General features: G+C 42.2%; 1 protein-coding gene across 1 annotated transcript; it reads left to right on the top strand.

The window, feature by feature from the left end:
- Window positions 1-843: 843 nt before the first annotated feature.
- On the top strand, window positions 844-1473 carry LOC131680257 (uncharacterized). Its single transcript, XM_058960975.1, has one exon. The coding sequence runs from the start codon at window positions 844-846 to the stop codon at window positions 1471-1473; it is 630 nt and encodes a 209-aa protein (XP_058816958.1).
- Window positions 1474-13985: the final 12512 nt, after the last annotated feature.

Raw genomic sequence — 13985 nt, 5'->3', positions numbered from 1 at the left:
AGAAGTTAGTACTACTGCCTAATCCAGGTAAGCCTCCTGTCCATCATCGTATAGACCAATATGCCTGCTGGATACGCTCGGGAAACTCTTGGAGAGATTAGTCCTTAACAGACTGGTAATATTTACGAAAAGCGAAAATGGGATGTCGAAAAACCAGTTCGGATTTCGGAAGGGCAAGTCTACGGTGGACGCCATTCGGACAGTGATCGAGAGAGCCGATATGGCGCACCAACAGAAAAGAAGGGGAAATCGATACTGTACCGTGATAACGATAGACGTCAAAAATGCGTTCCGTAGCGCAAGCTGGGAAGTCATTGCGGAATCACTGCACAAACTGAAGGTCCCCAGCTACCTGTGTAAAATTCTAAAGAGTTATTTCCAGAACCGGGTCCTGATCTACGAGACAAACGGGTAACAAAATACGATTAGAGTTACGGCGGGAGTCCTGCAAGGCTCTATCCTGGTTCCAACGCTTTGGAACGGGATGTATAACCACGTGCTGACACTTAAGCTGCCTAGGAGCGTAGAGATCGTTGGGTTCGCGGACGACATTGTAATAACGGTACTGGGAGGAAAATGTTGGCGATGGAGGCAATCGACAGAATTAAAAACTGGATGCAAGCAGTGAAGTTGCGGATAACCCATCACAAAACGGAGGTGCTATTGGTCAGCAACTGCAAAGTACTGCAGCGAGTAGAAATCATTGTCGAGGAGCATGTCGTAGCCTCGAAGCGGCTGCTGAAACAACTATGCGTAATGATAGATGACCGACTAAACTTCGACACCCTCGACGACCATGCTTGCTAGAAGGCAGCAAAAGCTAAAAACGCTTTAGCCAGAATCATGGCGAACAACGCCGGACCATGCAGCAGCAAGAGGCATCTTCTGGCTAGAATATCATCGTCGATACTGAGGTACGGAGGACCGGTCTGGATTGCAGCGCTGCAGACACAGCGGAATCGAGTGAAGCTTAGTAGTACGTTCAGGCTCATGGCCATGCGGGTCGCGAGCACGTACAAAACTATCTCATCAGTTATCGCTGAAATGATCCCTATCGGAATCATACTAGTGGAAGATAACGAATGCTATAAGCGGAAGGGGATCAGGGGAATAAGGAAAACAATGAGAGTTGACTCGATGGCCAAAAAGCAGCATGATTGGGACTCGTCGGAAAAAGGAAGGTTGACTCACAGAGTCATACCGGTTCTCTCGACCTGGGTAAATAGGAGGCATGGTAAAGTGACCTTCTACCTGACGCAGTTCCTGTCTGGTCATGGTTGTTTTAAACAGTACCTACATCGGTTCGAACACACTGTGTCACCCTTTTGTTCGAAGTGTATAAACGCCGAGGAAATACCGGAGCATGTGATCGTCGTTTGTCCTAGATTTGACGCCGCGCGATGGGAGATACCTTCGCTTAATGTAGAGAGTGTCGAGACGAGGACACGTGGAATGCCGTCAGCAGTGCAGTGACACTTATACTGTCGGAACTTCAGAGAAAGTGGCGAATACAACAGCAAGCTGGCAATGCCAACTAGTAAGGTATGGGCGAGTGGTTCAAGTCTGGTACAAACCCTATAAGGGTGGTCGTGAAGGGACGCGAGCCAGGTCTTATGGCTCCTCCAGATCGGTTTACGCCCCAACGGTTTCCAGAGCGGTTACGGTCGTATACGAAACGAGCACTAAGTTAGCAACATCAACAAGTAGTTTCACGCCGGTTAAAAAATCCTGCGAGGGTGGCTGTGAAGAGATGCGAATCAAGTTTCGGCATCTCCGGATCGGTTCACGTATTGACGGGTTCCGACGGTGGCAACGGTCCTGGTGTCGACCGGTTAAGCAGCGATGATTGAATAGTTTGCTAACTGAACGTACATAGGGGAGCCAAAGGGCTCAGCGTATGCAGAGGGGCTAACGGGCCAAAGGACAGCTAGGAGCTAAAGACAGCAACACTAATTCTGCCAGAGTTCAAGCACTGCGGATAAACGAGAACTAAATTAGCGACATCAACAAGCAGCTTCACGTTGGTTAAAAAACCTGCGAGGATGGCTGTGAAGGGATGCGAGTCACGTTTCGGCATCTCCGGATCGGTTCACGTCTCGACGGATTCCAGCATTTGCGATCGGTTACGCAGCAAGGGTTGGATAGCGTGCTGACTCACTGACCTACGCAGGGGAGCATTCGGGCTCCGCGTATTTCAGAGGGGCCAACGGGCTCAAGTACAGCTAACAGCTAATGACAGTAACATTAATTCTGTCGGAGCTCTAGCGTAGCGGAGATAACACCAACAGGCAGTTTCACAGTAAAAAAAATCTCCAAGTGTTGGAGTGGGGTGAAGGGGTGCGAGTTACGTTTCGGTATATTTGGATCGGTTCACTTCTAGTCGAACCGGTAATAAAAAAGAAAAAAAAATATCGATAAAAAAATAAAACAATGATAAATTAAAAAAGATAAAAAAATAATAAAAAAATAACAATAATTTATAATAAATCGATAAAACACCCAAACAGCGCACAGGCGCAGTCGAGGAGCTAAGGGCTCTAAGAAAGAAGAGGTGCAAGAGCACAATCCCCTCCTGAAGTAATATTCAATGGTGATCCCGGAAGGAAGAGGATACGGAGATATAGGAGGTTGAGGTTTAGCCGATAGGTTTGCTCGAGAATGAGCTGCAGTAAGAATCCGACAGTACCACAGCCAATTCGGTAGCGGTCTCTTTTAAATATTCCCCCTCGATAAAAAAAGAAAAAAAACATGCACCCACACACACACTATTGGCGGCGTTCGTGTGATTTGGGCCGGCGGCGTATCAGCGTGGTGTCGTTCGCTAAAATCATCGGCGGCGGCGGCGCAATGCGGCTTGGGATATTTTTTGAATTGGATGGGACGTAGAATTTACTTCTTGCTCAATCATCTTGCTATGTTGGTTATTGTGTCTGCGTATTTCAAAATTAAACCAAATATTGATGAGGTAGCGGTGTCATCAGCTTTAACTATAACACTATAATACCCGAAATTGCGACTGCTAAAGATAAATTTAAATCACCGCTCCTAATGCTTGGAATGCCAACCGTTAAGAATATCGATGTGAACACAGTTTCAGAAAGCATGAACAGTTTTACGCCATCCAATTAATTTTAATAAATATCCCACCGTCATTCGTTTTCGAGCTCTCCATCGAGACAGAGGTTGTTTTTTCTAGTCCGTAGTGCTGTGTGAGGCAATAAAGAATAGTGTTAATCCGCATTCAAGGTTATTTTGCCAGTTCGGTTCGGTCCTCAGTCTTTTGTTCGCGTGTGAGGATTAAACAATAGCCAGCTGTATAAGCTGGATCGGTTCGTCGTTGGACACCAGTTTAAAGCTAAGTGGTTTTTGTTTTTTGTAACACATTTATTGCTTTCTTCCGTCTGCGCGGGCGCTGACCCCGTGCGTTGACGTTTTCTATGGTTCCCTCTCCGGATGGTCAAATGGAAGTTGAATCGGATTCAACTTCTAAGGCTCCCCCCGGCCTAAATGCTATTCAGAACTCTCAACTGGTCCATTTGTGGTCTTCTTTCGGCCCAAGACTAAATCACTGAATCTTTTTCAGATTTCTAGAGACCTGACGGAACTGTTTTCGGCTGTGACTGAAATTTCAATGGTCCGCTGGGACAAGATAAAGGTGTTGCTAGCCAACTCAAAGCAGGCAAACGATATTGCTTGCTGTGAGCACTTTACGCTGGATTATAACGTGTATATTCCAGCTGTGAAAATACAATCCGAAGGCGTCGTAACCGATGAGAGTTTGACGTGCGAGGATCTGCTGAAGTACGTGCCCAACTCTACTACCCACAAAAAAATAAAGGGTTGTGTACAGGACACGACCACAGTGACATTAAAAATGTAGCTTTTTTCAAGAGCGTGCAAATGAATTTTATCCATCACACATATCGACCCACGTTCTTGCTCACTCGCCTATTTTCATATGTTACAATTTGCTATATACCCTCACCATTAAAACATAATTTATTGAAGGTCATTTAACGGTAATCTATTATTACAATTAATCAAGTATCTCACTAGGTCATTGGGATGATTTGGCTGATTCATCTAGTTAAAATAGGCTGGTCTGTCCAGAAAATATATTCAAAAGAAAAGTTCCATATTGAGAACTGTAATGAGGAAGCCCACGCCCGCCAACGGAAATATACAGATTCTCCATGAAATATGAAATTTCATTTTCCAATTTTCAATAATGTACTAATGAACTTAAGTAAACAATCTTAAGGTTAATTATTTCTTGATCGATTAGTGGTTGAACAAATGAACTTATTTGATAAATTACATTGTTATACAACGTTCGCACTACCAGTTAAAACGGGTTTTTATGCTATCTTGGTGACATTTTTCTTGTTGCTAATTATTATAACGTGTTATAACTCTGTAGTGTAAACATTGTAATATTAAACCAATTCTGCAGCGTCTTATGTTATATAGGTGTTTTATGTGGTAATAGGACTGATATAATTATATCTTCAGTACAGCGGTTTGTTACATAATTTAAAACTGATTTATTTTAAAATTTAAATTGGTGTACCTAACCGTTCTATTTGTTGTATACTTTGAAACGCGATTACAACTGTGTTTTAAATACATAGGGCAGGACAGATACTCTGACTGCATAAACTGGGAAAACAATTTTAAGTCCAGTAACGCTTAAGACATGGCTTGAATTTTAATCGAAAAAGAACACCCGCTTAAACTGCTGCTGGGACGGTAAGTTTTGTTTTAAAATTTTCCGTTTTGTACAGTACGAAACAAAAGGGTTTGAAATTAGAAAACAAAAAGTTCTACTGGGAATGTGATTGTTTCCGATGCAATTACAGGTTATTTTTACGCGGGGGATACAGGCCGCGTAAATGAAAACCGCGTAAATTTCAAAAAACGCGTAGAGGAAAACCGCGTAAATTTCAAAATCCGCGTAAAAAAATACTGCGCAAAAAACCGCGTAAAAACCTGAGTGTACTCTTCTAAATAAAATACTACGCTGCTGAACAGTGCAATAACTACAGAAGCACGTTGTCAAATACCTTACTGATAAAAACATATAACAGAAATATATATCACATATAACCGACATATGAAACATATAAAAGCCAATAGGCTCTTTACCATACGCAGCTACAAAGCGCCGTAAACATGGATTAACAAGTTATAACGCACACGCATGCATAAAAATAAATATTTTTTTTTCAACGCAACACTTTCAAGCAGCACACATAAGTCGCATCCTGTCGTATTGAATTAAGGTTGCACGGAGAATGCGCAAAATTCGCAAAACGAAAAAAGCAGTTTTTTTCCACACCGTATGTCAGATCTTCATAAAAATCAATCAGCGTGTGTAGAATGTTGTTACAGTACTGCTGATTGATTTGTATGAAGATCTGACATACGGTGTGGAAAAAAACTGCTTTTTCCGTTTACGAATTTTGCGCATTCTCTGTGCAATCTTAAATCCAAACCACCCCACCCATCCACTTTGCAAATCATTCTGTGACACCGTGCTGGTACCCGAAAAATCCGCACACGGCCACCGCTGCCGAAAATGCATAGCGTCTACCGCTTAGAGTAGTTGCCGAAAATCGATAGCGCTTATTGCATCGCCCGGAGACGATGTTGCTCGTATGGGATATTAGCAACAACTGATTTAAACGGACAAGCGTCGCTTCTATTTATGACTTTTCGTGTTTGATTGAGCGACTAAGGTGCCCTCTAATGATGGCTGTGTCTGAGAAATCTGCCTCACGAATGGTAATTTTCCCATTTTTCGTGAACTTTTTAATTTTACCAATTTCCAAAAGTCTACTTTTATTGGGGAGATATTAAATTATTACCAATATTTAAGTTAGGTGTTTCTGAATCGATTGGTGTATGAATGATTAAAATCCATTTAGTAATATCGGAGTTATAAGCGTGCAAACCTTACATAGTTTCGTTACATGGGAGATAGTTTAGATTTTAGAATGACACCTAGCCCCAGATAGTGGAGTAAGACATTTTTAATGTCAATAACTATAATTACGAATCTTTACAAAATTACGAAATTCAATCATGCCCTCTAGTTATTCCTACTTTTAAGATAGTCGTAAAAAATTGTCCCCCTTAGTTAAACATTATTTGCTCCAATAATCTCACTGATAAAAATGTCAAACCATATTGCCACAAAAACTAAATGACCCCCCTAATCTTACGAAAATAATATTATCCCCTTGTGTAGATATATAAGATAGCTATAAAATCGCATTAGTTTCATTTAAAAAAAAATCAATAGTAATCCCCTAGTTTTAAGCAATTTAAAATGTAAAACAAAACAAAATTGGCACCTTTAAGCTAACGCAACGTGCCTTATCAAATAAACGATTTGAATAAAAATATCCCACCGAGATAAAATAACAAGACCAAGTCTTCAGTCTAGTTTCTTCTTCTGCCTGAGTCAGAGCTACAACCGAGTGAAGTGAACGACATCTACCAACCTTTCCATCTAGTATACATTATCGCGAGAACAAAGAAAATGTATTTATTCTTGCCGTAATGAGTAAAGTTGAAGTAGGATCGTTGATCCGACCCTACGCCGCCATCGTTGACTTCCAATATTGTTCTATACGACTGAGTTTTCGTGAACCGGAATGTTTTCTAAATGTAAAAATGATGCTTTTGGTAGTTGCCTATCTTCAGGATCATCACATGCGCAACGCAGCACTGATCTCATTCAACATGTTAGACCAGGCAGATATATTCGTTTTTCCGAATAACCTAAAACGCATGGTTGAAAGTGACAGCATACGGATTAAGATTCCAGCGTATATGAAAAATGACATACTCCTTCTAAGCTAATTGTAAAATGCATTTCGCAATGCAGAGAAGTAGAATCTGTTACACCTGATGCTTGGAGAAATTTCTTTATGCTGAGAATTCAGATCGAAAGACCCTATGTGACTGAACAACTCAAAAATCACGGAACTATTAAATAAACCACACTATGCACCCATAACATACAAAATTCTACGTGCATATACTAAAATCAGACGCCACACCATGAACAATCCTTGCGTAATACAAAGATACAGATACAGAGGAAAATGCATCTCAGCAAATGGCCGATTCATCTACGATAAACCAATCAAAAAGGGTTTTCAATACAAATAACTGAACTACAAATGGTTGCCCAATTTGTGACAGTTGTTCAGGCCATAATGACAACTGCAAAACAGTGTTCAGCACTCCAAAATCAATTGTTAGCACAATCGGCGAGGAAATTAATAACAATGACGATAGGTTTACGTTGCTCATGCGCAAGTCCAAGAAGCAAGGAACAACATTCGACCGTAGGCACCAATACAGCTTTAACTATGAAGATTTCGCCGTGAGACACGAGAGAAGCAAATAATCCCAAAGATGCAGTAAGCGAGCAGACAACTGTATCCCAACCGCGAAAGAAGGTCTCCGCTCTCAATAGAAAGTCACGTACACGAGATCCTACGGATAATCAATAGTGCTTTTTTATTTATTTGTTTTATATATCGAAAATATATGTTAGGCCATGCCAAAAAAAAACGAATTAATAAAAGATTTAGATTTGAGTCTTGCTAAAATATTGTAATATAAATTAACGAGACGTTTTCTGGGCTACTCTGATCGTTTGATACACTGCACTCAATATTTTGCCCACATATCTCGTTAAAAAGGATTCTTAGCATGACCAAATTACAAAATGGCGCGGCTTCTAATATTGGTTAAACATCGAATCGCTTTCGAACAATAGGCTAATATGTTTCGATTGCGGCAAAGTTCTACTGTATCGATTTTGTAGGCTTTTTCGGCAAATTAAAGGTAAAGAGAGATATGAAAATTAAAAGGCGGATGGATTTTCTAGAGAGAATCAGTTGTGAACTTACAGAAAACCTTCTATCATGCCGATATGAGTATGTCTAGCACTAGTTTTCCGTTCCAAGTTTCGTTTCGGCAGATTTTGCAGCCAAGTTTTAGTAATGTACAGGGCTATTGCATGGCTAGTGTTACGAGGCTACTGACTATTAAGAATCCTTCCTGGCCGAGGCTCGAACATACGACGGGTGGCTTATAACACCAACGCCTTACCCTCTGAGCCGCCAGACCAAGGTTAATACTTAAAAGTCGTACGGCTTGGAATACTGTATCGAAGGTATGACGTGAGGTGAGTTTACTTCCGAGGCCTGGTTTCAAAATCACTTTACAAGTTGTCTTAGTATAGAACGAGTAAAATAGGATTTCTTGTTAAATACATGCCTGATTACATCACTGAGAACTGACATCCAAATCAAGTTTATGATGTGTGTAAAATAACACTATCGTTTTGAAAACCAAGTAGAGGCTTGCCGGCACAACGATCGACCACCAGACATTCAGCAATCGCTATACGGGCCTTGCTTGCGTGAACATTTGGGTAGAGTGGTGATTCACGCGTGCGATGGTAATTTGCAACGTAGGGGAGATTGGGGCTAGTTGGCGGAGTTTTCAGTTTTCAATTTGTACCGCTTTGATGTAGGTAGATCTTGCAAAATAGAACACTCAACATGAAAGAGCAGACTGTTTTTTTTATTTTGAATCAGTGTATATTAAAATTTATTAAAACTATTCACAGATTATATTCTAAGTTAAACTTGAGTTCATCTATATCTACATCATTATTGCATCTGTTTATGAAGTTCACGTAATTTATTAGTAGTTTGAGGATATTGCTTCTTGCTGTTCTGGACACTCCATTTAGTGTTGGTCTAACTAGATCGGTGAACGTGAAGCTTCTCCAGCCGCCCATCGAAGCAGTCGTCATACGCCGTAACATTGTCCAAGCCGCTGCTACTCGTTGACACTCGCTAAATTTATGTTGTAGGGTTTCCTGTACAGCATTGCAGTGTACGCACTGCTCTCCATCTGACCGTCGAATGATGTACATCAGTCGCCGGTGTTCTGTTTTACAGTTTACGAGCAGGAACAAGTCGGTTCTTTGTTGCGACGATAGTCCTCGCGTTTGATGAATGTTTAGCCATATTCGGTTCCAGTCAACGTGCACATTTTCCCGCTCGATTCGTGGTAACTCCGTACTATTTACATAGAATCTGTGGATAACATCAGCAGTAGGGTTTTGTTGGATTTGCGGGGGCAAGAGTGGGAAATGCTGGCGGATTAGTTTCACATCCGGGCAGTCTGCTGGTACGTTTATAGGATTAGCATTGTCTTGAGAAATGAGTTATTTGTAGAACGGTATGGAGTTGATCTCCTGAATGTGACGGTTTATCAGCAACGCTTTACATTTCAACCCCGGGAGTTGAAGATTGAGTTCCCCCGCTGTTCGATCTCGCGCTAATTGTAGCATTGGAACACGCGCTGCCAGCCCGCGCCACAGGAATGTTCCCATCGACGCAGTCAGTTTCGCGACGGGGGAAGAATGGAGGATATGTACCAAATTCTGGAGGTGACGAAAGTGTTTAATAAAATCACCTTTTGCAGAAGTGTCAACGTACGAAGCGAATGTAGCCATAAGAGTGAAAATTTTTCCACCAGGGACTCCCACTGAGTTGGCGAATATCACACCTAAAATCTTCACGGTGGGTTTGTCTGTAACCATGGTACATTCAGCTGGTTCCCATCAATGAGGCCTACATCAATTGACGTCGTCTTTGCCAAATTTAATAGCGCTCCCGATACACGAGAGAAACGAGAGAATATTTCGTGTATCTGCTCTATTTTCCGTACGCATGTAACGATTACACTGATATCATCGGCATATGCTATGATTAAATCGTTTCCGCACACATTTTCAATCTGCTTCAGCAAAGGTGCCAAGTATAGTGCAAAAGTGAGCGACGATAAAGGATTGCCTTGAACAATCGATCGTTGTATAGGGAAAGAGGGTGATAGATGACCGTTGATGATCAGTCGACACGACGTCATTGTAGCAAATCTGGAGAGTAATGCCACTAACCGGCGATTGATGCCGAGTGCGCACATGTTGTCGAATAGGTACTCACGGTTTATCCGATCGAACGCATGGTCCAGATCGAACGAGATCAGTTTTCCACTTTGCTTTCGTGCGATCAGATGAGCAATCCTATCTTTCATAGACAGAGTGGCTTGAAAAATATTGCGATCGGAATTCGAGCATTTTTGTACATCTCCTAAAATCTGGTGGTTAGTTACGATTCTCTCAAGCCTTGCTTTGAGGATACGAGACAGCAACTTATAGTCGAAGTTTATTAGCGAGATGAGTCTATATGAGCGAGCGGTATCCCAGTGTTTTTCTTTTTCACTAATACCATAGTAGTTTCTACGAACTCTGTGGGGAAGTTCGACGAAAGGGCCTCGTTTAGTATAAGATTGATCTCACGGTGTATCACGTCGAAAGTTCGTAGATAGAACTCTCTCGGCAAACCGTCAGAACCCGGCGATTTTCGAGGTGCGCTCGGTTTTATTGCCTCAAGAATCTCGGTTGTTGTGATTTCACTCATGCTAGCTTCGTTCGCTGCGTCGTTGTCTGGTATCACCCTGGTGCAGATAAAAACGTCGTCTCTCACCCCTCCTGCATCAACAGCAGTGTACAAATCTTTGTAACATTCTAACATGTGTCTCTCGATATCTTCGGCCCGGTCTATAATTTCATCTCTTTCGTTCCATACTATATCGATCGTTGTTCTTTTCTTTTTCCTTTCTGCGAGTTGAAACGTGGACATTGGTTCACCAGCGATATGCGTCTCGTTGATACGTACAAACATGTGCGTGAACTCTCGTTGATGTGACAACATTTCCGCTTTCAGACGATTGATGATTGTCAACATTGTTGGATCTCTACAGTATCCGTCGTACGCTATCCGTAATTGTGTATACAGCCGTTGATGCTCGCGGTGAAAATCATCATATGCTAACTTTGATTTCCACCGGAAAAAGGATTTTATTTTAGGCTTAGCGTACGACGTCCACCAGCCTATCCACGATTGGAAATTTTGTCGTTGACGAGTCCAATACTGCCATCGAGTTTGGAATTCTTCGATATTCTCTGTGTTTAGGAGGTGAGGACGTAAGGACCAGAAACCACGACCAGGCTCCCGACCGAGGTGGGGAAGACAGAGACGGATGGGCACCGCTTTATGGTTTGTAAACGAGCATACATGTGTAGTCGTGCTTCGCAAGTGTTCACAAAGGCCCGAAACTACGTAGAAGCGGTCCAATCTCGACATCGAGTTGTGAGTGATGTAAAGTTTTACCCACAGGTCGTGGAGTCTGATTTGTTGTACGGACGTTCGTAGAGCTGGGCTAATGTTGTTTCCTGTCGCGTCGCATGTCCTCACCACGCTGTTGAAGTCTCCCGCCAAAATGATGTGCTCGGTCGGGTGCCGAAGGTAATAGGCCAGTGTGTTGTTGAAGAATCTTTATCTTTCTGCTCGCAAGGCTGTACCGGAGGGAGCGTACACATTGCATAGCGTTGTGTTGTGTATTCGTACGGCTGTTAAACGGCTGTCCAGACTTTTCTCGATGTGAGAAAATCGTATGTGATCTCGGAGAGCGATCGCAGTGCCTCTCCTTGTATGGTCGACATTACAGATCACGTTATATCCACGCAAAGTAAGTTGGTCGTTTTCTACCTCCTGGAGAAATACGATGTCGAACTCTAGCGTTCGGACGAGAGTACGGAGAGCATTAAGTTTGGTTGCATTCGTGATTGTGTTTATATTGATGGTTGCGAGATTATAGCTTGTGAGCTCCATTATAAGGCGTCGTTCTCTTCACCATGTATATCGTCCCCTTCGTCGATTCGTTGTTTTTTTCTGGCGGGCATCGAAGCGATCGTCGGCTACTTGTGGAGGATGTAGATTGATCAGTTTCATTACCATCGTTGGGCGCAGATTTGCGCGGTGTGTTCCCGATGTTGAACGATAGCGGTTGTAGATTTGGAACGTTAAACCTGCTGTCTGCCGGCGGATCGGTCTCTGGACGTCGTGTTGGTTTGCTCGTGTGTGGGAGAGTTTGCGAGACAGATGTCGTACTTTGCTTCAGTTGGTATCCCGATGTGCTCACTGTCACCTGCAGTGGTGTTGGTTTCGAGATCGGTGGTTTGTTTATGGGCTGCTTTTTCATCATCGACGGGGTTGTATTAGGTCTGGCCGGTTGTTTAGCAACGTTCGCGTACGACGCGTTGGCTTGATCAGCGCTATATTTTTGCACCAGAAGCTTCTTGTTTTGAATGCACGAGATGTCATTTGTGACCTTTTACTAAGACGGTCACAATACTATCCTTGGTCACTGAGTCAGCTAAAATTACATTACCATATTTATTATCATTTTTTGTTTTGCGTGTACATAAATAACAGCGCACGGTCCCCGTTACGTGTTTGACGAGGCCTGTTCTTTGTGTACACCGGTAAAATATTGTTAGTAAATGTCTAAGTAAAACATAAACGTCACGTCGGTTATCACTCCATGTTTTCATGTTTGAGTTTCGTTTAAGTTTAGCTTAGTAGTCCTGGTTGGTGTCAAAGTTAGATTTTGTTATTTATTTATTTATTTATCTATTTGTTATTTATTTATTCGTTCATTACTATTTATTATATTCATTGAATTACTCATTTTGTATATACAATCTCAATTTATATTATACTTAATTATTATATCATACTATCTCTTGTTATTCTATTAAAATATTATGTAAAACTGAGAAACAAGTTACATGTATTAAAATATTTGTCATTCGCTATAAAAATTTGAATTCAAAAAAATTATATTACGACGCCAACCCTAAACGATAAATGTAAACGTCTGTTGTCATCATCATAACGTCTGCCGTCATCATCATACTGTCATCATCATACTGTCATCGTCATCGAATGCGGGGCGGTTTGATGTGGGTGATCGGAGGCAGGGTCCGGAGGGAAACTGTTTGGAAACCGGACAAGGAGAGGATAAAAGGGTCCAGAATAGCGAGATCCGGTCTCTTATAGTTAATTGAACCCGGAGGAGTAAGTACCAGCAAGGGCGGTCACACGTCAAACGTGCCTGCGAGTTTCGTTCGGTAGACAGTATTGTGTGGAAAACCGGTCCGTGCGTGAAGCGAATGAAGAAAAACCATAAACTGGCAAGTTATACGCTATTGTGTACGCCATTACAACCCTAGTATCTAAAAAGTTTGGTAGTTAACCGTTGTGGAGAAACAACCCGCTCGACTTTGTTGAACTCCTATACAAACAGTGCGCGTAGTGTCACTCCCCGGGTCGCTTTGTGTAAAGCCTTCGAAAAAAAAACGGTCGAATTGCTGCTAACGAAGACCCCTCAACATCATCGTCATCGTCAGGCACTGACTGCACCCTCTCCGGCAGGCCCGCCGTAATCGCCCCGCACCTCCCCTGGATTGCTGCAAGTCGACAAACGAGTTACACGGCCGCAACGAAGCACCACGCAGTGTCCAACAAGGAAGATGTCAGCAAAATAAAATGCGCAAGTAAAATTATCCCTTTTTGTTTTAAAATTATTTCCTACCCCAACAAAAAGTGAAACTAAATTAAAATTAAATAAAAATGTCTGGTCTTTAAGTGTAATTTAGCTGTGTCGTCTATTTTTTGTTAAGTGAGTCCATTTGCTTGTTTCCGCTCAGTTCGACTTCCGCTCAGTGACCTTTGGTATTTGAGGGGTTGAAAGTTCGCCCACGTGTAATTTCCTCTGGAGACAATAAGAAAACGACCCCAGCCGGTGAGTAAGGTGGTACGGCCACCTCGTGTAGTAAGAAATAAATTGTAACAATTGGCGCCCAACGCAAAAGAATATTAAGAAAAAGTGCTTTGCTTCCAAGACCAGAAGCAAACCCCTTTTTCGTTGCGTCTCCCAGGGAAATTCAATTACTCGCGTAATTTTAATTAACGTTTGGTCATTAGGTCGATGTGTTGTCCAAAAAGCAGTCCGAGAGTAAAACTTCGAACCGTTTTAATGCG

This window comes from Topomyia yanbarensis, chromosome 2 (assembly GCF_030247195.1).
Source record: "Topomyia yanbarensis strain Yona2022 chromosome 2, ASM3024719v1, whole genome shotgun sequence".
NCBI classification, from domain to species: Eukaryota; Metazoa; Arthropoda; class Insecta; order Diptera; family Culicidae; genus Topomyia; species Topomyia yanbarensis.
The sequence above is the reverse complement of the archived record's forward strand: the minus strand, read 5'-3'. Positions and strand labels throughout refer to the sequence as shown.